Source organism: Hippopotamus amphibius, chromosome 2 (assembly GCF_030028045.1).
Source record: "Hippopotamus amphibius kiboko isolate mHipAmp2 chromosome 2, mHipAmp2.hap2, whole genome shotgun sequence".
Taxonomy (NCBI): Eukaryota; Metazoa; Chordata; class Mammalia; order Artiodactyla; family Hippopotamidae; genus Hippopotamus; species Hippopotamus amphibius.
The window spans coordinates 22,707,470-22,732,088 of NC_080187.1; the positions used below are offsets into that span (position 1 = coordinate 22,707,470).

General features: G+C 38.8%; 1 protein-coding gene across 2 annotated transcripts in view; it reads right to left on the reverse strand.

The window, feature by feature from the left end:
- The window catches only part of UGCG (UDP-glucose ceramide glucosyltransferase), a 41,363-nt gene that overhangs the window by 11,446 nt on the left and 5,298 nt on the right, over positions 1-24,619 (reverse strand). For both annotated transcript variants that reach the window (XM_057721402.1, XM_057721401.1), the window contains exons 2-4: positions 10,979-11,120; positions 939-1,041; positions 121-222 (exon numbers count right to left, since the gene is read on the reverse strand). In XM_057721402.1, the coding sequence (XP_057577385.1) occupies positions 121-222; positions 939-1,041; positions 10,979-11,120 (347 nt within the window). The remainder of the gene's footprint in view (positions 1-120; positions 223-938; positions 1,042-10,978; positions 11,121-24,619) is intronic.

Genomic DNA, 24,619 nt, shown 5'->3' on the forward strand with positions numbered 1-24,619 from the left:
ATGATAAAATGAATTATTTTATTAGGCAAACAAATAGGATTGATAAATGTATTTTCAGACTGCTCTTGGCAATTTATCATTGAATGAATAGTGTTACAAAGTAAAAAAGAAAAACCTCACCTCTTATTCCACTATCACAAATCCATATAAGATCATACTTTGCAACTTCATATCCTGGCATTAAATTGTTAATTTTAGGATTAATGCCAACCTTTTTGCCACCTAAAAATTTAAAAGTACTGCAGTGAACGATTCATGAAATATTGAAAGTATTTTCTATTATACATATACATAGTAGTGGGTAGTAAAAAGTACTTGCATTTTTAATAATTTAAACAAACATACTTTAATATCATGTTTCTTATTACCCATAATAATATTTTTAGAAAAACGCTGTTCATTCTCAAAAGTAAAATTATATCATTTATCTTTGAAAATTCACTAGTTTCAGTTTTCTAATTCTTAAGTGCCTGCATTAATAGTAAGCATTAATATTTCATAATAAACGAGAGTCTAAAGACTCTTGAGTCTTTCAAATAAGCCTGTAGGCTTTTGGAAAAATATTCTTTTTGCAATACGACAAAAATGAATTCTATCACTCACTGCCAATTATAATCAATGAGATACAGAAAAGACCATAGATTGAAAATTTTAAAGAAACAAAAATAACAGACTCATGTCTGATTGATAAGTAAAACATAATTTGGGGTAATTTTGTTGGTCCCAGATATAAAAAAAAAACACAAATAAAAAAAACTTTGTCTTTATAACAAGTCTTTTCAAAAGGATAGAAACACCTTTCTATATATCTAACAAACATGCATAAAGCAAACACGCTAATAACGTCAATGGGTGTCTAGCACCCTATAGCTTAATGCAAAGATTACTTATATTCAATATATTAAAGCAAAAAGGTTACTGTAGAATTTATTACTTACCTATAAACAATCTAGCATCCACATTTGGATATTTTCCAAGAAGCTTCTTACACACATCAATGGCTGGATCATCATGGTCTTGGACACAGAGAAGTACTTCATACTAGTCAAAGAACACATTTTATGTAAACTAACCTCTTTTACAAAGACAACCACTTATTATTAGCGTTTACTGATGGGTCAAAAAGCATTAAGAAAACAAGCAATTGTACACACAACGTTTAAAAGTTAAGAGAGTATTCATAATGGATGCAAACACTTAGAGCATTATCAAGTGTTGCTTTAACAGAGAGCAGCTTCTCCAGAAGGGGCCTGTTTGCAAGCCAAAGAGAGAATGAAGAGATTGGCAGGGCCCACAGCTGAAGTTGTGCCACTGCCAAATAGGCATGGCCTAATAATTCAACTGGATTCCAAGCTTCTCCATGGCCTTCATCACTGAAGATTTACTAGAGGCTCACAGGGTGCCTAGCAGTGTAAAAGCAACATAAAAAGCAAGTGATTCTGTTAGCTAGTATTTTGTTGAGGATTTTTGCATCTATATTCATCAATGATACTGGCCTGTAATTTTCCTTTTTTGTGACATCTTTGCCTGGTTTTGGTATCAGGGTGATGGTGGCCTCGCAGAATGAGTTTGGGAGTGTTCCTCCTTCTGCTATAGTTTGGAAGAGTTTGAGAAGGATAGGTGTTAGCTCGTCTCTAAATGTTTGATAGAATTCGCCTGTGAATCCATCTGGCCCTTGGCTTTTGTTTGTTGGGAGATTTTTAATCACAGTCTCAATTTCCATACTTGTGATTGGTCTGTTCATATTTTCTATTTCTTCCTGGTTCAGTCTTGGAGGATTGTACTTTTCTAAGAATTTATCCATTTCTTCCAGGTTCTCCAATTTATTGGCATGTAGTTGCTTGTAGTAGTCTCTCATGATCTTTTGTATTTCTGCAGTGTCAGTTCATTAAAAAGATCATACACCATGATCAAGTGGGGTTTATCCCTGGGATGCAAGGATTCTTCAATATATGCAAATCAATCAACGTGATACATCATATCAACAAATTGAAGGATAAAAACCATATGATCATCTCAATAGATCCAGAAAAAGCTTTTGACAAAGTTCAACATCCATTTATGATAAAAGCTCTCCAGAAAATGGGCATAGAAGGAAATTACCTCAACATAATAAAAGCCATATATGACAAACCAAAAGCCAACATCGTTCTCAATGGGGAAAAACTGAAAGAATTCCCTCTAAGAACAGGAACAAGACAAGGGTGTCCACTCTCACCATTATTATTCAACAGAGTTTTGGAAGTTTTAGCCACAGCCATCAGAGAAGAAAAAGAAATAAAAGGAATCCAAATTGGAAAAGAAGAAGTCAAATTGTCACTCTTTGCAGATGACATGATATTATATATAGAAAACCCTACAGACTCTACCAGAAAACTACTAGCACTCATTGATTAGTTTAGTAAAGTATCAGGATACAAAATTAATGTGCAGAAATCTCTTGCATTCCTATACACTAACAACGGAAAAGCAGAAAGAGAAATTAAGGAAACTCTCCCATTCACCATTGCAACAAAAAGAATAAAATACCTAGGAATAAACCTGCCTAAGGAGGCAAAAGATCTGTATACAGAAAACTTTAAGACATTGATGAAAGAAATCAAAGATGACACAAACAGATGGAGGGACATATCATGTTCCTGGATTGGAAGAATCAACATAGTGAAAATGACTGTACTACTCAAAGCAATTTACAGATTCAATGCAATCCCTATCAAATTACCAATGGCATTTTTCACAGAACTGGAGCAAGAAATCTTACGATTTGTATGGAAACACAAAAGACCCGGAATAGCCAAAGCAATCTTGAGAAGGAAAAATGGAGTTGGTAGAATCAGGCTTCCTGACTTCAAACTATACTACAAGGTCATAGTGATCAAGACAGTATGGTACTGGCACAAAAACAGAAAGGAAGATCAATGGAATAGAATAGAGAACTCAGAAGTAAGCCCAAACACATATAGGCACCTTATCTTTGACAAAGGAGGCACGAATATACAATGGAAAAAAGACAGCCTCTTCAATAAGTGGTGCTGGGACAATTAGACAGCAACATGTAAAAGAATGAAATTAGAACACTTCCTAACACCATACACAAAAATAAACTCCAAATGGATTAAAGACCTGCATATAAGGCCAGACACTATAAAACTCCTAGAGGAAAACATAGGCAGAACACTCTATGACATCCATCAAAGCAAGATGCTTTTGGACCCATCTCCTAGAATCATGGAAATAAAATCAAGAATAAACAAATGGGATCTCATGAAACGTAAAAGCTTTTGCATAGCAAAAGAAACCATAAACAAGACTAGAAGGCAACCCTCAGAATGGGAGAAAATAGTTGCCTATGAAACAATGGACAAAGGATTAACCTCCAAAATATACAAGCAGCTCATGCAGCTTCATACCAAAAAAGCAAATAACCCAATCCACAAATGGGCAGAAGACCTACATAGACATTTCTCCAAAGAAGACATACAGATGGCCAACAAACACATGAAAAGATGCTCAACATCACTCATCATCAGAGAAATGCAAGTCAAAGTCACAATGAGGTATCACCTCACACCGATCAGAATGGCCATCATCACAAAATCTGGAAACAACAAATGTTGGAGAGGGTGTGGAGAAAAAGGAACTCTCCTGCACTGTTGGTGGGAATGTAAGTTGGTACAGCCACTATGGAAAACAGTTTGGAGGTTCCTTAAAAAACTACAAATAGAACTACCATATGATCCAGTAATCCCACTACTGGGCATATACCAAGAGAAAACCATAATCCAAAAAGAAACATGTACCATAATGTTCACTGCAGCACTATTTACAATAGCCAGGACATGGAAGCAACCTAAATGCCCATCAGCAGATGACTGGATAAAGAATATGTGGCATATATATACAATGGAATATTACTCAGCTATGAAAAGGGATGAGATGGAGCTATATGTAATGAGGTGGATAGATCTAGAGTCTGTCATACTGAGTGAAGTAAGCCAGAAAGAGAAAACAAATACTGTATGTTAACTCATATATACAGAATCAAAAAAAAAAAAAAAGAAGTTACTGATGAACCCAGTGACAGGGCAAGAATAAGGATGCAGATGCAGAGAATGGACTGGAGGACACGGGGCTGGGGAGGTGGGAAGCTGGGACGAAGTGAGAGAGTACCACAGATATATATACACTACCAACTGTAAAACATATAGCTAGTGGGAAGATGCTATATAACAAAGGGAGATCAACTCGATGATGGGTGATGCCTTAGAGGGCCAGGACAGGAAAGGTGGGAGGGAGTTGCAGGAGGGAGGGGATATGGGGATATATGTATAAATACAGCTGATTCACTTTGGTGTACCTCAAAAGCTGGTACAAGAGTGTAAAGCAATTATATTCCAATAAAGAGCTTAAAAAAAAAAAAGCAAGTGAAATGAACACACCCTTTGTCCTCTAGAAGCTTTGTCTCTGAACTTCAAATTATTTCATCAAGGTGCTAAAAATTACATATCAAAGACCACTATGATAAATTTAAAGGGCTTTCTCAAACTCCTCACAAGACAAGAAAGTAAAGTAGAACCTGATTTGATTAAAAGTGTATCATCCTGAAAAGCACGCTTAGCCTTTTAACTATGAAAACACCCAGTATTTTATTTTGCCCAGAGCAATGTTTACATTTCCATAGTGAATCACGGAGGTCATTTCTAAGCACTTGGCTGGCTGAATCAAAATCACCCTGGGACAGTTTTTTAAAAAAGAGAGTACTGGGCCCCACTCTTAAACTTCTGAATCAGAATCTCTGAGGTGATTCTGACATGTAACCAGGTTTATAAAATCATGAGCTCTAAGTTATATTTTGTAAACTACTAAAATTTTTTAAAGTGTTTGCTTTCACACATAAAGATGCTACTCTATTATTTTGTAGGTTACATACTCTACGCAGTAATTTTTTTCAAAAGTGGTGATAAATTCATGCTGACTCAATAGCAAATTTCCTACCAAACCCTCTAAGACAGACTGAACATTTTTAAGCAAAGGAGGAAGGTTAATTAGGTCCGTGAAAAAATAACAAAGCTATGTGTGCTAAAAACTACAAAGAGCTAAGGACACAATTTTTTAGGTGTCGAACATACAGGGACTGAGGTAATGGGAAGGCCTGTTTGATTTACTTCCATTGATAAACATATACAAGTAAAAAGTGGAAACAATGTGTACAGTGCGCCTTGAGCACAATAATTAATTACTGTTCACCTAATATATGTTATCTTAGCAAAAAGTGGCAGCATAGGATTTAGTGGTTGAGCATATAGGGAGCAGGACTAAGATCAATGAAGAAGGTTTAGCTAACAAGGTAAGGTAGTTTTTTCAAGTGAAAAAAAAGTTTTCTCAATAATTAAGTAGAGAGGAAAGCAATGCATACTTTCCTCATACTTTCTATAGTTATTACACATTCTACCCAATATCTACCATTCATGATGACTGACCAAAATTGCCACCTGAGAGATGCTGAAGTAAGTAAGCAACTTTCCAGCCACTGGTCTCCAGAGATCAGATAAAAAATCTGAGAACGGGATGGGCACCGTTCCTGCCACACCCTGAAATTTCTTTCAGGGTTGACTCTAAGTCCCATAAAGAATCAGTCATCCTCCCAACCAAAATGTTTGCTTGAGCCACCAAGAGGCAGTGGCCTTAATGATGAAGATTAGAAAGGTTAAGTGACTTTCCAAAGGGTATCAGTAACAATTAGCTTTCCTACTATAGTGAGCTGCTCAGTCAGGCTTGCTCTAGAGTTCATTGTTTTTTCAAACATAGCGTAGTGTTATGCTTTTATATTTATGCTGTTTTACAGGTGTAAGTGAATAGAGTGAAAGAAAATGTTTATAAGCAATACAATTCTATAAAATATTATTAAAAACCTACTAAGCTTTTTCTGCAGCAAGAGAAAACTCTGTAATATAAAGTACTAGACATGTACTCAGTGGGAAGAAAAAGGTTATACTAGGTTGTAGCACAAAATTTTTCAGAAATATATGGTGTTAGTATAAGTAAGGCAGGCATAGTTTACCTTTATTCAAATGCAAAATTTAAAGTTTTTGTTTTTACTGATTACACTTCTAAAACTTAATTTCAAATGGAAAACAAATACCTCCTGATTGGCCAGAGTGCAAATGAAACTCAATTCACGTTATCTCAAAAATGTTCAGACTCTAATTATTAAACACATAACTTTCACTTAGTTGTTTGATATTAAAAATCATACTAGGGCTCCCCTGGTGGTGCAGTGGTTAAGAATCTGCCTGCCAACGCAGGGGACATGGGTTCGAGCCCTAGTCTGGGAAGATCCCACATGCCGTGGAGCAACTTAGCTCGTGCGCCACAACTACTGAGCCCGTGCACTACAACTACTGAAGCCCAAGAGCCTAGACCCCATGCTCCGCAACAAGAGAAGCCACCGCAATGAGAAGCCCGCATACTGAAATAAAGAATAGCCCCCTATTCTCCGCAACTATATAAAGCCCATGCACAGCAATGAAGACCCAATGCAACCAATAAATAAAAATAAATAAAATTAAAAAAACAAAAAACATACTAAATTGGAGGTAGTATTCCAAGTGTTTTCTAAAGTATGAGATTTTAACCAGTAATCTTCATTTTTCAGCTAGAATCATCACCTCTGTGTTTGACCAAACATTTAATTTGCTAGGAATCTCTGTAGGAATCTCTGTATTTGAATAGTTAAATCACTCCAACTACACTGCAACTGGTAAAACACAAGATACTAAGTTGGTTAAAAGCTTTCTTAGCTAAGACAAAAATAACTTTTCAGATATTTTTATACTATTGAAAGAACTAGGCCTAAATACATGTTCAAAAATACAGCGTTTATTAAAAATATTACACTCAAAATATTTCAAGAAAACATTTATTTTATAAATCTGAAAGAGATATAAGGTATAGTAAATTCCACTATAAATGTGCACAGCAATGAATATATAAAATCTAAAATAACCCCAGAGTATTTGTGATGAGGTTAGCCTCATCTCAGTAAGCTTGCTATACAAATAGCTAAACTGACTAATTTTCCCTTTTTCTTTCCAAACAGTGAAATGCCTAAAAGGCTAAGTACAAGAGAGGTATAGACAATCCGTAAACTTGGATTCGGTTCTTTGATATTTAACAACTGAATATCTGAAACTGCAATGATCATAAATGCTACTTTTTTTTTTTGCTTTCATGAATAAATTTAGATGCATAAATAACATTCAATTTAGATATATAAATAATATTAGAAATATCTCATTGATTCAGCCCTGTAGATATTAGTAATGTATACTCCTTACTGTAGTAAACCACATAAAATATCCTCTTTAAAAAAATTCAACATTATTTTAACCAATTATATTGCATATCAAGTAGGAATATCTTGAATTATGTATAAATAATTATATATGTTTAAAGAAAAATGTTATGATATTTGGATTACAGAGGAATATAAGTTCTACAACAGGATGGACTTAGATCCCAAATGTCTAGAACATCCTCCAGCACTAAGTATATGATGAATACATTTAAGTGAATACATCTATCCTAGGGTAGCTTTTGAGTGAAAGACAGATGCTTCCTTCAAGTGAAAGGAAGATGTTTTGTAAGAAAACTGCTCTGAATTCGAAGTTCTGACAAGTTATATTAAAAACGTACCTACTTTTAAGAACTAGGTAGTTTATACAATTTTTCAAATTTATTTGGTAAAACCCTCATCTTTCAGACTTCATAGTTTTATACGTGTATTGTGCTGATCTTTTGATAAGTGAACCTTTCTTCAGTCTTTTAAAATTCTTTAGTGTCATCGTGGACAATAAAGAATCCAAATACGGCACTGTACTCGCAATATTTTAAACCCATCCTATATTCACAAAAAAGAAAAGAAAATCACAATTACCATAACCTCACTCTGTTAATAACTGATCATTAATTTTAAAATTCTTCATATGGCCAGAATTTACTAAAGTAAAGCCATCAAGCCACTTTAGATGCAGATTACTGAAATCTCCTGCTGTGGATACATTTCTCCCTAAATGCCTTCTTCTATGCTGATGCTAAATGAGCACTCGATTTTGTAAAAAATGAATTCTGTTCATTTTCTATTCTTATATTTTTCCAAGAAATTTTATTTTCCAAGGAATAAATATCAATATAAGGTGGATTTATGAGATATTTAAAGCATAGATATCTTTCAAGGCACTTGTATAACAGTCTCACCAAAATTTAAAGCTAGAAATTCAGAACAAGTACCAGTAATAAAACTTCCTGCACATGTCTAAAATTAAACAAAATTTTAGAATTTCAACATGCTATATATTTTCCAAATGGCCTATAAGGTTCCAAATCAAATAACAGAGCAAAGAGTTAACGCGCAGAATAAAAACATTTCCATCCTTTTATAAAACAATGTTCACTTTTGACAAATAGAGATTATTAAAAGTGTGCTGGGCCTGGCAGTTACACAAATGTTCACTTCACGACTGCATGCCTCCTTGATGACACAAACAACCCGTGTTCACACTCAGATTTGTGCGATTTCAGTGGTTTAACTTCAGTCTTTTGTAGAACATTCGCCATGGCGTTTGGTCTTTTAAAAAGCAAATAAAATGCTGTGAGAGGAATATTTCCCTTTAGATTGCAGGTACTTTGCACTTTTGCTCTGCTTCTTAAATGTTCTATTTACACAGCTAAAAATTGTGAACTAAAAAAGAATAAAAACAATCTCTTGCATATAATGTTACTCATTTTTGTAATTTGTCAAAACAGCTTTCTCCTCAATCAAATAAATGCCTAATGACATAACTTAGAGGAAAAAGAACTAAGTGAAAAGCTAGACCTCTGGAGATAATTCCAGATTGTATAAAAGAAACTTCATTAAGAAGAAGAAATCAATTATTGATTCATCCCAAATGTTCATAATTAATGGATACATATGTTCCTGGGGTTATTTTAAGAAACTCTTTAAACCCACACTAACTTTCAAAACCACTTTAAATTCCATGACTATTATCTCACAAGAGCTGCAACATAAAAATTCCATAACTAAGTTCTAAGAGTGGTTGAATAGGGAAAGGGTTGGATGATGGTTAAAAAATTGAAATGTGAGATTAAGTTTCACAAGGATAAATGCATATGGTTCCACACTATGCTCTGAGACTCACTCATAATCAATGAAAATATCCTTTCATTCACAAAAACAAATTCTCCTTTGCATTTACTTATATAATGTGAGGCTTGAAAAACTTTCATTTTTCTTACTGCAAAGCTTATTTTACAGTTAATTTTGTTAACCACATCCTTCCTGTATTATCACAGGTCACTTTTTGCATTTTTAGTTTGAAAAAATCTTATTTTTTCTAATTATATATTTAATTTATTGAATAGATAATATATGTGTATGATTCAGATCTCTAAAATTAAATATACATACACACACAAACTAGAAGAAATACATAATTTTCTGCTTCAAATTAGCTTCAAATGCCTAGACTCCAAAACTCCAAAAGTGATAATACAGCAACACTAAAAAAATAACTGAATGACACTCCTGTCTACATACTTAATAAGGGCTGCATTAAGGCTACCATGTCTGTGTCTTCTGTATTCGTTTCACTGGCTAAAAGAAAAGAAATAACAGTGCGAAAACCAGTCACCATGAGAAGTGTGGTGTGTATATGTCATCATCTTTCTCACTACTCGGGCTACATTGTGTTAAAGAAATAGGAAGGAAAGCGTCTCTGAGTGGCAAAAACTCTGGAAAAACTGAGGCAATAGCAGTAAAAACTGAGGCAAGTGAGTAGAGACCACAGAGGGAAAAATAAACTGGCCTGAAAATCAAGCAGGTAGAAATTTAGATATATTTTCACAAGTAATCTACCACTGCCAGAACACTCTTTCGAAATCAATGTCTCAAATAGGCAATCGAAAAAGCTGCCATAAAGCTAAATATGAAAACTAAGGAATATTAACTTTTCCTAAGAAACTAAAGGGAAGAAATAAAGAGAATACTCCCATCTCAAGAAAATTGAAGTCTCCAAGGAAGGATGTACGTTGAATTTATAGATAAATAGATTATATAGATAAAAGATATAAGCAATACAATTAGGTATTAAAACCCAGAAAAATCAAGAAATTAAAAAATTAGGTATTGGACTTCCTTGGTGGCGCAGTGGTTAAGAATCCGTCTGCCAATGCAGGGGGCACGGGTTCCATCCCTGGTCCGGGAAGATCCCACATGCCACGCAGCAACTAAGCCCATGCACCACAACTATTGAGCCCGTGTGTCACAACTACTGAAGCCCGTGCACCTAGAGCCCGAGCTCTGCAGCAAGAGAAGTGACCGCACTGAGGAGCCCCAGCATCACCACAAAAAGTAGCCCCAGCTCGATGCAAGTAGAGAAAGCGCACGTGCAGCAATAAAGATTCAATGCAGCCATTAAAATAAATACATAAATAATTTTTTTAAAAATTAGGTATTGATGAAGCTCCACCTCACCACTAATTCTAACCCCCAAAAGTCAGATTCTCAAGGGGATTTATTATTAGTTCTAGCTGTCCTGCATCCCATTTCAGACCAATGAACACTGCTTTTTCACTTTCACTGCAACTCTCATGGAATAAGATTTTTATACTCAAACCACCAGGCACTTAACAATGTCTCAGTTCTAGGAACTTTATTCAGGGATTTCTAATTCAGGTAGACATACTGATAGTTAGAAAAGGAATTTATACTCCTTCCTCAACCCCATTTCTGTCCTGTGACAATTACTCCTCCTCCTCCTACTACTAAAGCATAAATTTGATGAAGTCAACACCATCATGAATTTTTAATGCCTTCACCTGATACAGCTTCAAAATTCCTCTTTAAGTGTTTACTATAAGAAAAGAAAAAAAAAAGGTACAGTCTAGCCCATTCCTATGAGCACAACACTGTACTTACCTTGGGATAATCTAATTCAAAGAATGTTTCCAAGTTGTTGATTAGGTTAGGATCTACTCCTTTCAGCGGTTTCAGAAGAGACACGCCTGGGAGCTTGCTATATGGCTGTTTGTCCGTTGCCTTCTTGTTGAGGTGTAATCGGCTAAAAAGCAAATGATACACACATTAACATACACTTCTGGAGAATATATTAGGGCCAAATCTATATAAAGTATATACAAAGCTACCAACAAATTCTGAGTTAAAAAAATTTTTTTAACTGGCATCGTTCTAAAGGGATATCTGAAAGTGAAAGAAAGTGGAACCAGGTAAGCTTCCAGTTGAAGAAAACCAGAATGGTCCAGTGAAGGCTGGAGCTTAAGGCTACTGTTTACTGCTGTACTCTCAGAAGCTAGAACCGTGCCAGGCCTGGAGCAGGCATTCAATAAATACCTAGTGAAGAAATGAATGACAGTGTTATTAGCCCACACATTAACTGCTCTCTCTCCCAAATCGCCATCAAGGTGGCCAAAGAAGTATAAAAATAGCAGGGGAAAAAAAATCGCTACCTGTACTGGAAAAATATGGAAGAGTAACCAGAAAAATCTGAGAAATTTCTATAACAAACAGTTCACACAACAACTGATTGAAAGAACTACCAAGCTAGCCAGCATGGCAAGCAAGAAAATGGGATAACTTAGCAGAACTCCCAGTGTTCACAAGCTCAGAATGGCAGGCATGGAACGGAGGAAGTGGAAGGTAAGAAAAAAAATTTAATGATGAGAGAAATGTTTGTTAAGGGCGCTGGAAGACATACCGATGCCACCAATTCACAGAGAAGCTGGCCAAGGTTATCGGCACTGCTCCATCGCATGAGTGGTACAGCACAGGGCTCCTAATGGGGGAAGCTACGCCAATCAGAGAAGACAGGATGTGCCCCAGTTCACATCAGGTCATCACAATAAGGAGAGCAGATGCCGTTCACCAAAGGCGCCTTCCCTCCTTCTCATAAGCACTCAACAGTAATTAGAGGTTGGGACAATCACGGGGCCACCTGCAGGATATTTTAAGACACATTCTTCCACATTTTAACATCTCTGAAATCAATGGCATCTTACAATCGCTGGCAGCCAGATGGCAGCCCGGACGTAGCAGCATGCAAACCAACCCTTCTACAAGAGCGAGAAAACGCCAGTATCAATGCATCTTAGGTTAGATGAAATACACTATTCATCTATGAATGATTTCTGGAAGTATACCAGTACTATCACCCATAGCAGGTAGCCGCAGGCTCACTCCCCTAATTAAGGCAGGGGTGTGCTGCAGCAAACCTCTCATGTTTCAGAGAAGGCATCTTTACGGAAAGAAAAGCGGGTTACTACCTACAACAGAAAAAAATTTAAACCAACCCCAAATTTAAAGAACAGTGTGGTCTCGATTTCTGGTGCATAACACCAAATGCCAGAAAACAATAAACGCCATCTATAGCAGTGATGTTGAGTGTGGCAGCGGTCCACAAGTTGCTTTTTACTGGCCAATGATGAAAAGAAATGGAGAGAAGGCATTTAGAAACATTTATAGCAGTTTGACATTGCCATGCCATTCAAGCATATGATCAGTCATTTATTTTCACTGTAGTTTACCAAAGGATCAGTCCAGGACAGATTGGAAAACTTTTAAAGAACTGATCCTTTGCCACAGATAGTTTGGAAAATATTGATCTACAGAGTTCATCTAGAGGGCTGGAAAGAGGTAAAACCATGATCTAAAATTTATATAACCACAAATATGACCACTATTCCATTTCTAACAAAATAGCAGACTAGATGTCTGGAGAAACCTACCCAGTACAGAACATCCAGACTGACAGAGGGAAAAGTTTATATCATATATTTAATTGGCTGAAACAGTAATATATCTACATGGTTCAAATCACTAAAAATATTAAGAGGTTCATATAAAGAAGCCTCCCTGTCCCCCCTGTCCTCCATCTGTCTTATTCCCATCACCACCTCCCCTGCATTATTAGTTTCTTACTTATCTTTCCAGAGACTTTTAAAAATGCATATACAAGCCAAAACATACACACACGAAATTCTTATATCATATTTATAATTTTCTCTCCTCCTTCTTAATAGAAGCACACTAAAAGCATGTTTTTAAACACATGACTAAACTGTTAGGAATAAAAAGAAATCTTCTCAGGTCAGAAATAAGGAGAAATCCCTGAGTGAGTGAGTGCCAGAGACAATACTTGCACTGGTACCATCTGCTAGTCCCTAGTGACCTAGAAATGGTAACAAGCCTGAGACAGGAATGACAGAAAAATCTGTCCCAAGAACCCTGAATAAATATGGAATCCCTTAAAGGCAAAATAGAAAACTCCTGACCCACAGAGGGAAGATGGGGATGCTGCCTATCTTGGATTCAGTCCAAAGTGAAACAGAATCAAAGCAAAAAGTCTCCCTGGAGGACACCGAACCACGTGGGTTTGGAACCCAGAATGCAAACTAAAGGTGTTGCTTGAATAAAACCCAAGAGATGTAACAAGAGCGACCACAATATGTGACCGTGAATATATGAAAAGAACCACGCAATGTCTAGAAATGAAAATGGTGGCACTGACATCAGAAGCTCATTAGACAGGTCATACAGAAGTAGCATACACACAGTTCAAAAGACAACTGGAGAAACTGGAATCTAGATTTGAAGAAATTATCCAGAATGCAGCTTAGAGAGAACAAGAGGCAAAGACTAAAATCATGAAAGGGTTTGAGACATGGAGGCTAGAATAATTAAGTCTAAAATCCCAGTAATTTTTATCTACTGGTCCCACTGTATGATCATTAAGTGCTATTAAACTGTAACAAAACATGCAAGTGAGGTCATAACCAATTACAGAGAAACCTAGCCCACTAATGCACTGCGTTTGGCGAGGCTTTAGATGAAAAATGATAATTTAAACTGTGCTAGGACTTCCCTGGTGGCATAGTGGTTAAGAATCCACCTGGCAATGCAGGGGACACAGGTTCGATCCCTGGTCCGGGTAGATCCCACATGCCGTGGAGCAACTAAGCCTGCACACCACAACTACTGAGCCCGTGTGCCACAACTACTGAAGCCCGCACGCCTAGAGCCTGTGCTCTACAACGGGAAGCCACTGCAATGAGAAGCCTACACACCTCAATGAAGAGTAGCCCCAGCTTGCCACAGCTAGAGAAAGCCCTCGCGCAGCAACAAAGACCCAACGCAGCCAATAAATAAAAATTGATTAATTAATTAAACAATAAATAAACTGTGCTAAACAGTCTAGTGTTGATCCTATTTTTCCCTTCTTCCCTTTTGTCTTCATTAAGACATTTTACTTTAAATGCTAATACAGATATACTTCCTATCCTTTCATATCAAGAATGCAGCATTTTATCAAAGACAGGCTGACCTGTCAAACAGCAATGAAGCCAAGTGTACAGTGAAGCAAACTGATGATAAGTACTATATCTGAAATTTCTACTCAAAATTATTATAAGTGCAGCTTTATCACAGGACCTTAAAAAAATTCTCGTTTGTGCCATATCTATCTATGTATCTAGCCCTCTCCCTCCCTCCCTCTCTCTCTCTCCCTCCCTCTCTCTCTCTCACACACACACACACACACACACACACACACACACAATTTTCTCTCCATACCCCAAGGGGTCATCTTGTAGTGTGCCCCCTAGGATACAAGTATCCTACTTTGGAGAGTGTTGACTTACGTAATACAACTGACATAGCCCCTTGCTAAACATTACTTGAAATATTTATCAAAACAATAAAAAAATTAACACACACGCACAGCACTCTGCTATGCACACAGTGGTGCTCCGTATAGAACAAATCTATTTTGAGCCCAAATGTACACCAGGCATTATCCTTTGCACTGGTGATACCATGATGTACAGGCAAACTCCATACTGTCAAGGAGCTGTCGTGTAACAGGGGAGGTGCCCACACACGGAAGCTCTTCTCCTTACATAACTCCTACAGAGGCCAACGGAGCCATGCTCTGGAGCAAGAATACCTGAACTCTGCCTGCCACACACAGAAATGATGCCAATGGGTGCCTTGGCCATGACCAGTGTGTTGTAAACCAATTCGTATTTTTCAAATTATGAACAACAGCCCATTTACCTGGAGTCTCAAAAGTGGCCTGAATGGTAAAGTCCCCCAAGTGGGCAGTTTCATAAGTGGCTCTGACAGGGTCCTGCAAGATTTCCTGGTTTCAAAGCAGTTTTTATTTTTTGCATTACCTAGACGGCAGGCAAGTGGACGTACTGCCCCCACACCTTTCACAGGATTTCCCGTGGGTGCTCATTTCCACCCTCAGCCTGATCAGGTAACTTGCTTTCTTCCAGGGTCCTGGGTACAGCACTTTCTCAGTTTCAGCTGCTGTACTGGGAATCCACTTCTACCTTCTCATCATGCTCTACCTTCCCATCATGCATCTGGCTTGCAGCCTTGACCTTTCTGTAGGGGAGCCAGGGAGTACTTTTTCTTTCTTTTTTTTTTTTTAGTGGGGAAGTGATGGGGTTCAGATTTGATTGATTATTTATTTATTTATTGGCTGCGTTGGGTCTTCGTTGCTGCACTTAGGCTTTATGTAGTTGTGGTGAGCGAGGGCTACTCTTCATTGCAGTGTGCAGGCTTCTCATTGTGGCATTCGGGCTCAGCAGTTGAGGTGCACAGGCTTAGTTGCTCCACAGCATGTGGGATCTTCCTGGGCCAGGGATCGAACCAGTGTCTCCTGCATTGGCAGGTGGATTCTTAACCACGGCACCACCAGGGAAGTCCGTACTTTTTCTTGATACGTAACACATATAGTAAAGTCACAGGAGAGTACACACCTCAGTGAATTTTCTTAAATTGAAACACTCATGGAACCAGTACCCAGCTCAAGAAACAGTCTTACCAGAACCCCAAAAGCCCAAGCACGTGCTCTTCTACTAACTACCGTCTCCTCAGGGTAACCACTATCCTGACTTCAAACACCATAGATTAATTTTGCTGGTTTAAAAATTTATCTAAATGGAACCCTGTGGGATGTACTCTTTTGTGTCTGCCTTCTTTTACCTTACACCATGTTTGTGAGAGGCAATCCTTGTTGGTGTAGTTATAGTTCATTCAGTCTCATAACTGCATAGTATTCCTTATATTAATATATCACACTTTACCTACTTTCTGCTGATGGACTTTTGGGTTGTTTCCAGCTTTGGCTTATTACAAATAGTCTGCGACTGCTTCTGACCTTACATAAGTATAAAAATCCCTGGCTTCCCCTCTCGCAAACCTCAGGGCTTTTTGGACAATATGAAGAAACAGGAATTGAGTTTACTCTCCCATCTGAAACAAACAAAAAAGCGGACAAAAAATAAGTAATGGTTGTTAAGATACTGGATATCAGGTAAAGAAGTGATTCCTCAGACATGAAAAACGAATGAGCCGAGTCCTCCAATTGCCTCAGCTTACTGCTTTGTGACAATTTCCAGGCCAGGAGCCTAGTGGTTTTTTTAACATTTAGTATATAAAACGCCTATAAGCAGAAATCACAGCTTACTGGACTATTCCAGAGCCTCGGAATCTGCAGTTTTATAAGCACCTCAAACGATTCTGATGCAGGCTAGCGGTGAACCACACCTGAAGATACACTACAGTCGGCTGTAAAGTCTCCAGGGTCCAATGAAACAATGATATCTAGATTGTTCTCAACTTAAAAAAAAAGTTAAATAAATGAAGAGTAAAAAAATGGTTGGCTAAATAGAGCTGGAGGGTATGGTTAGTCTAGAGATAAAAAGATGGCAGCCATCCACCATTTGGTAAATACATAAGCTATCCCAGGTGGAGCACGCCATTAGCAGGTGGCCACAAATCAATAGAACTAATATTACAGAACCAGCAATGCATGAAGGAGACCAACCGTGAGTGACCCAGGAGAGTAGAAAGAGAGCCAGGAAGAAAGTAAAGCCACAGAAGGGTTTGTTTGGCTGGACTGTTTTCTTTTTGAAAGGGTTCAAGAAAGAAAAACATTGAATGCTGCCGGGTGGACAAGATAAGAACTGAAATGTCCACTGGATTGAAATGTCCACAGAGCTGAAATGTCCACTAGAATGTGTGAACACTGGTGACCTCAGAGTACTCTGGGCAAGGGGCAGATAGATAAAAATGGTTGAAAGGCAAATGAATGAGAGGGGAGCTGTGATAACTGAATAAACACAAGTTTCTCCTGAAACCTGACAGTGAAAAAGGGCCAAAGGGTAACTAGATGGAGAAGGGTTTTTCAGTTTCATTTTTAATTGTTTTTAATTTTTAATACTTGAGTATATACGGTCAAGGGAAAGAGCCAGTGAAAAGGTAAATAGAGAAAAATTAAAAATAATTAATGGCATGATAGGATTCACAGTGAGAAGTAGGAGTTAAGGTAATATGACAAGAATGAGGGTAAAACAGTGAAGATTTAGAAGAGGTGCTGCCAGTCATGGGTGTCAGAGCTAAAAACAGAAACAAAGATATTGCCAGATACCAGCGTAGGATTAGCTGAGATCTGAGACCATGAATGTGTAGTAGTACCAATCCACGTGGCTGCGTGATTACCTCTGCAAGATTTTGAAAGTTGAGAAGCTATAAATTATGAGATGGATTCAGGATAACAGGGCAGACTGATATGAGGGAAGGCAAGAGGCAAGATAAGGAAGTGATGAATTGTAACGGAGAATTACATGACGCCAAGAGGTAGCAGGTGGAGCCACATCTGTGGGTAAATCGCCTAGGGCAGCTGTTCTCAGGCCTTGGCTGTACAGGAAAATCACCTGGGGAGTTTTGGGTTTTGTTTGTTTGCTTGTTTGTTTTAAATTACTGATGTCCAGACCACAGAAATCTGACTCTCTCGAGTTGAGACCCAGGCAGCAGCATGTTTTTTTGTTTTTGTTTTTTAAAAAACCCTCCCTGGTGGCTCCAAGGTACAAAGTTAAGACCCACAGACCAAGGAAGGCTTCACTTACTGTAAGAAAGAAGAGGGCTGAGGTGGAACCTCTCAGAAAGATCAGCCGTTATGGGATGGATGGGAAAGAAGAAGCCTGTGAAGGAGCCGTACAAGTGGTATAAGGATGGGGAAGGATTGTAGAAGAGAGAAAGTAGGGGCTCTCTCCACAGTGATCTCACTGCGGCCAGTTATCAGAAACTTAAGATTCATAACAACTGGAGAAATTCCCATACAGGTTGCCCTATTCCTACAGATTACTTCTGGGATTATTTTTAGGTTATCACTGGCAGTATATATAGCATACTGGTTTAAGAGCCCGGGCTGGAGGGAGACTGCCTGGATTTCTGTACCAGCTTCACAAGCTAACCAGCTGTGTATCCTTGGGTAAGGTACCTCGTTATCTTAAGTTGTTGCTGTTGTTTTTTAAAGTGTGAGTAATAGTACCTACCTGATAAAGTATTGATAATTGTGAGAAATAGATGAGATTAAGCCACAAAGTAAACGTTCAGTGATACTTATTACTGGTAATTCTTTTTTAACTGCTAATTTTAAGGACATTTTCCACTAAATGTACCTTCCCTGAACTACCATAGTTCTGACAAGAGATTTAGAGATCACAAGCATTGATATGACATACACACCAAAAAGGAAGGACTGGAAATTCACAGATTTAAAGATTACTTCAAATAAATTTAAAGATTAGACCATTATGTTTATTTTCTTTTTAAACATAAAGTCAACTCTTATGTACTAAGAAAGATTACAGGGGGAAAAGGGAATCATCAAAAGTCTCAAATCATGGTTAAAACAAAATAAGTCAACATGGGATAGGGACTTCCCTGGTGGCGCAGTGGTTAAGAATCTGCCTGCCAATGCAGGGGACATAGGTTTAAGCCCTGGTTCAGGAAGATCCCACATGCTGAGGAGCAACTAAGCCCATGTGTCACAACTACTGAGCCTGTGTGCCACAACCACCGAAGCCCACGCACCTAGAGCCCATGCTCCACAACAAGAGAAGCCACTGCAATGAGAAGCCCATCCCAACGCAACAAAGAGTAGCCCCTGCTCGCCACAACTAGAGAAAGCCCACGCGCAGCAACAAAAACCCAACGCGCAGCAACAAAAACCCAACGCGCAGCAACAAAAACCCAACGCAGCCAAAATTAAATGAATTTAAAACATGGACTAAAACATTGAATGCAAAGTTTAAATTATATGCAATATTTATGCTAAAATTATATTCAAGGTTAAAATTGCACTCAGAATTTAGGAACCAATTTAAAGTTCTATAGGCCTCATCCCGAAGTGTAAAAACGATGCAAGTATGAGAGTGAGAGACATTAAATGTCACAAATTATTACTGCCTAAAAATGACCTGTGACTGTTTTCTTAGGTGAGCTCTCCTCTAAGACTGTTAAATGGGTTTTCAGTTGGGCAGAGGTGCTACATAGTCCTGGCTTCTCGAAATTCGTCTACCCTTAAAGCCTGGCTCAAAATGTTGGATTCCGCAGCCACAAGAATACCCCTTCACTTGGCTCTGCTTGAGGGAGAGACTGTCACCCTCAGAGCTGAGGCAGAGGCAAGATAATTTCCACAATGTAGCAGGTACAATGTACAAAGCAACTGCTGGTTACTATGTAATCCTATCATATTCTCTTCTATCATGAAGATATTTTGAGGCATTCCAAAGGAGACTCTAGTCTGTTTTGTTGACCATTGACTCACCACGCCTAACACAAGTCCCCAAAGCAAAGAGTACAATGCAGCCTTCCTCTGGGTCCAGGCCTGGGAGAAAGCCCTTCCCCACAGACCCTAACACCTGGAACCCCTAACACCTAGAAACCTGTCAGTGGCAGCATGTCCCAGGCACCAAGACCAGCAAAACCACAGATTTTAACAGTATTCTTAGTTCTCGTGCAACAGAATCCCCCCTCCTAACACGTATGCCCATTTGCTTTTCAGAAATTTGATTTTATTACATTTTCAGGAACGCATTAGGTCAAAAAGAAATGGTCCTCTTACATGTTAGTCAATGGTTTTGATTGGCTTCATTTTTGAAGAATAAAATGATCCTGAAACTAAGGGAGCAATTGGGGAAGACAGGAAAGCATGGTAAATTTTCCATGCGTGTCATTCTCCCAAGGAATTATTTCTAAATTACATTTTAAATTGAGAGCTGAAGTCACTCTGTCAAAAGGAAAAAAAGAAAATCGCATTCATGTAATTAAGGCATGTCACTGCCAAGGACAGGGAGGGGCAGGTGCTCACAGTAAGCTGCTGCAGGGCTATACCTGCCAGCTGCAAGGACAGGGAACAGAAGGGTAGGTACCATCTGGGGTGCTTTCTCAGAGTAAGAGTCACTTCAGTCTAAAAGGTCATGAGAGATGAATCACAGGCAAGAGAGAGAGGCCTTCGGGGTCCTGCTTTCTGCTACGAGCTAGAAGGACATCTATTCAGGGAACACTTCAAAGAACTCCAAGGGATGGTAAGGCGTATACAAGAATATTCTGCTGGACTTTATGGCTGCTTTGGCTTGATGAATCTTAACTGCCTCTCCACATAAGGGTTTTCAACTGGTGAGCTGATGGGATGGCCTTGGTTTTCCTTGTTGATATTTATTTCCTAACATCTCAGTCTCTCAAATTGTTACTGTTCTTTACATCATTTAACTTACTATTTTATCCTTCGAATCTTTTAGTCCCCTCTCTGCCCCTACTCAACGGTTTGTTTCATGGCTTGCACCATTTTAAAATGACTTATTTTACAATTTTGTATTCAAATTGAGTTTTGAGCAGCAGGGTGGCCTGAAATGAAGGGAAGCTTCTGGGAGAGAGGGCTGGCTGTTCTCGTCCCCTTCTGTCAGCCCCTTGCAGCCACCTTAAGACAGAGCTACACCTCCCAGAAGTGAGGCACAAGAAACCTCCCTCAAAGCTTCTCAGGGAGAATATGGATTCCTCGAGGACAAAGTTCACCTCGTTTAACAGCCCCAGACTGTGCTGTTTCTATAGTTCTGCTGTGCAATTCAGCTGAACCAATTTATCTGACACTGAGAATCTTCTCCTCTGCTCCATGCCATCAAGCTTGTTAATATTTCATGTAAAATTAAGTTGACTGCTTGATCAGCAGACCCGTTCTTCATATAGTCCATGCCAGCAATTCCCAATGATAAAAGGCCTCTGTTGTTGTTGTGAGCTATGACTGTGCCCTGGGAGGCTGTTGCTGTGTTTGTGATGGGTATGTGTCTTGACTAATGTTACTTCCATATAGCACTTATCTTTTCAAAAATGGTACTGCAGCAAAATGGGCCCCATCAGCAACACAAAGCCCACCTGCTGGTGCAACATTCACTCTGTAGACACAAGACTCCCCAGAGAACACAGAACAACCAATAGTGAGTTGGCTTTATAGGAAAATACAAACTATTTCCAATGGACAACAGGCCTGTACACTATAGAACACAAGGATTCCGCCACCATAAAAAACAAAGAGGAGACCTTTACTAATTTTACTCCCCCTCCCTCCCCCAAAAATTCCAACTCATTAATCCTTTGGTGACAACAGAGTTAGCCCTAGTGTATGGGAAATAAATAGAGCAAGGTATTTTGCTGATAGCAACTGATTATTGATGGCTTGACTGGTATTCCCTTTGGAAAACCCTGGGGGGAAAATTCAGATCTAACAAATAATTTGTAGGTGAGCACGTTATTGATATGGCCCTGTTTCTATCTTAACCCATAATGTGTTACAAATGGTGAGATAAAGATTCCATTTGGTCCAATTAATTTCATTAAAGACCATGGCCACTGAATGCATCCCAAATGTGTCCATCTACCTCAAATCACAATGGCCAAATGACACTAAGTTCATGAGTGAGCAAAAATCCCACCATTACTCCTGGAAAAAACTCAAAGATAATTCATTCCACATGCAATAAGTGAGTGCCGAGTAGCACGGAAGATACAATAGTAAATAAGTCACCTCCCTACCCTCAAAAGCTTATAATCTAAGTGGGGAAAGAGACAACAGAACACGTATTTGTTTAGATGGGTAAATTCAAGATATTATGGAAGAACATAAGAGGGGTGCCTAACCCAGTAAGGAGCTAAAGTTGACAATGACTTGAATAAGTTAAACAAAAAGTAAAACAAAGAGGAAGGATGGGAGGGGAGGAGGGAGAGAAGGGCAAAAAAAGGAAGGAAAGAGAATTCTAAAGAAAATCAAATAGCACATTTGAGGGAATGCCAGTAATTCAATGTTGCTGGAGAAATGGGCACAGGAGATAGATGGCTCAGCTCTTAAAGAACTACACATCTTGTTAAGGGGTTTGAATTTTAACCTGAAAGCAGTAGGGAACCGTGGTAAGATTTTAAGCACATGATCCAAGACTACTGCTCCAGGAAGATTAGGCTACAACAAGAAAAATAAAGTAGACAAGGAGCAAAGCTGTAGGTAAAGATAACCAGAGAGTAGAGATAGTTCAGTATCTACGGTAGAGATAATGTGTACTGAACTAAACATGTAGGTAGGAAAAGGGAGGAATGAGGAATCAAGAAAACCATTAGTAATTATTAAAAGCAAATTACAGGAACTTCCCAGGTGGCGCAGCGGTTAAGAATCCGCCTGCCAACGCAGGGGACACGGGTTTGATCCCTGGTCCGGGAAGATCCCACGTGCCACGGAGCAACTAAGTCCGTGTGCCACAACTACTGAGCCTACGCTCTAGAGCCTGAGAGCCAAAACTACTGAGCCTGTGTGCGGCAACTACTGAAGCCCGTGCGCCTAGAGCCCGTGCTCGCCAACAAGAGAACCCACTGCAATGAGAAGCCCGCACACCGCAACAAGGAGTAGCTGCCGCAGCCAAAAATAAACAAATTTATTTAAAAAAAAAACTGAATTACAATTCCCATTTTGCTTTTTAAAGCTATCACAATATAGCCCAATTCTGTATCTCTCCCAGGCTCAGGTTCAGGGGGCTCAATTGCTTTATTCATGCACCCAAAAGTGGTTCTGGCAGCAATGACTGACTGATCAACATCTGTGCAAAGTCCAAGTGCATCCTCAGGACGAAACCCAGAAAATAAGCTCTCAATTTACATTCCACTAAGGCTCAGAATTAATGAATGAATTAATTATTCATTAATTTGAGGCAATATATTAAGGAATTTAAGGCAAAAAAATCATGTCTAAAAATATTTGAAATGCTGAAATTCACGTTAAAAACACAATTGGTTTCTGACAGGCAGTTTATGACAGTTATCTTGATACGGTGACTATTTAAACTCTGTTCAAAAGCTGTGCTGCAGGTATAAAAGTTGCTGTAATAGGACTTCCTAGGTGGTGCAGTGGTTAAGAATCCGCCTGCCAATGCAGAGGACTTGGGTTTGAATCCCTGCTCCAGGAAGATCCCACATGCCGCAGAGCAACTAAGCCCGTGTGCCACAACTATGGAGCCTGCGCTTTAGAGCCCGTGAGCCACAACTATTGAGCCCATGTGCTGCACCTACTGAAGCCCACGCGCCTAGAGCCTGTGCTCCGCAACAAGAAAAGCCACGGCAATGAGGAGCCCATGCACCACAACGAAGAGTAGCCCCCACTCACCGCAACTAAAGAAAGCCTGCGCACAGCAAAAAAGAGAGACTCAACACAGCCAATTAAAATAAATAAATAAATGAATTAATTAAAAAAATCATAAAAAAAGTTGCTATAATAGAAAAGTTAGGAAAGGCAGAATAAATTTGAGGAAAAAATCTTCAGGAAAAGGACCTCTGCTTTAATAGGGGGCAGTTAACATCTATGGATACAAGAAGTATTTCCACCATACCCTGGCACCTCCAGTCAATTAATAGAAAAGATAACATTAGGATACCATGCGTGGAGTGCAAAAAATAATAAATCCAAGGAAGGAGAAGGATGGGGGAGTAAAAGGAGAAAAAAGTAAGGTGTCTTGCTTAGATACTTTTGTCTAGCAGTATGGCTCCTAACAGCTAGCTAAGTAGGGAAGAAAACAACTGCTTCCATTACAGGAGATGATATAAAAGTGGCTTGTACGTTTTGCTCTGGAAATAAAACTAAAAATTATTTAAAAAAAAAAAAGAAAAGAAAAAACAATTGGTTCCAGACTTTTTCATGATTTCACTGCAGCCCCCAAGCCATCAAACCACACTAGCTCTCAAAAAAGGGAAAAAAATCCATAAAGGTCAGTCACTTAACCAACTCTGCCTGCAGAGGATGTAATCATTAGGTTTTTGTTGTTGCTGCTCTTTTGGGGTGTTTTGTGTTTTTTTTTGAAAAAAATCTTCAAAATAAGAGCCCTGAATTTCAAATGCTCTAATCTGAATGTTATCTTTAACATTATAGGGGAATTCCCTGGTGGTCCAGTGGTTAGGAGTCAGCGCTTTCACTGCCATGAGCTCAGCGTTCAATCCCTGATTGGGGAACTAAAATCTACCCCCCCACCCCCCTGCAAGACTTGGTAGGGTTGGGGGGCACATTATAGGCAAAATCCCACAAATGTCTGGCATCTAAAATATGTTATGGGACTTCCCTGGTGGTGCAGTAGTTAAGAATCCGCCTGCCAATGCAAGGGACATGGGTTCCATCCCTGGTCCGGGAAGATCCCACATGCTGCAAAGCAATTAAGCTAGTGT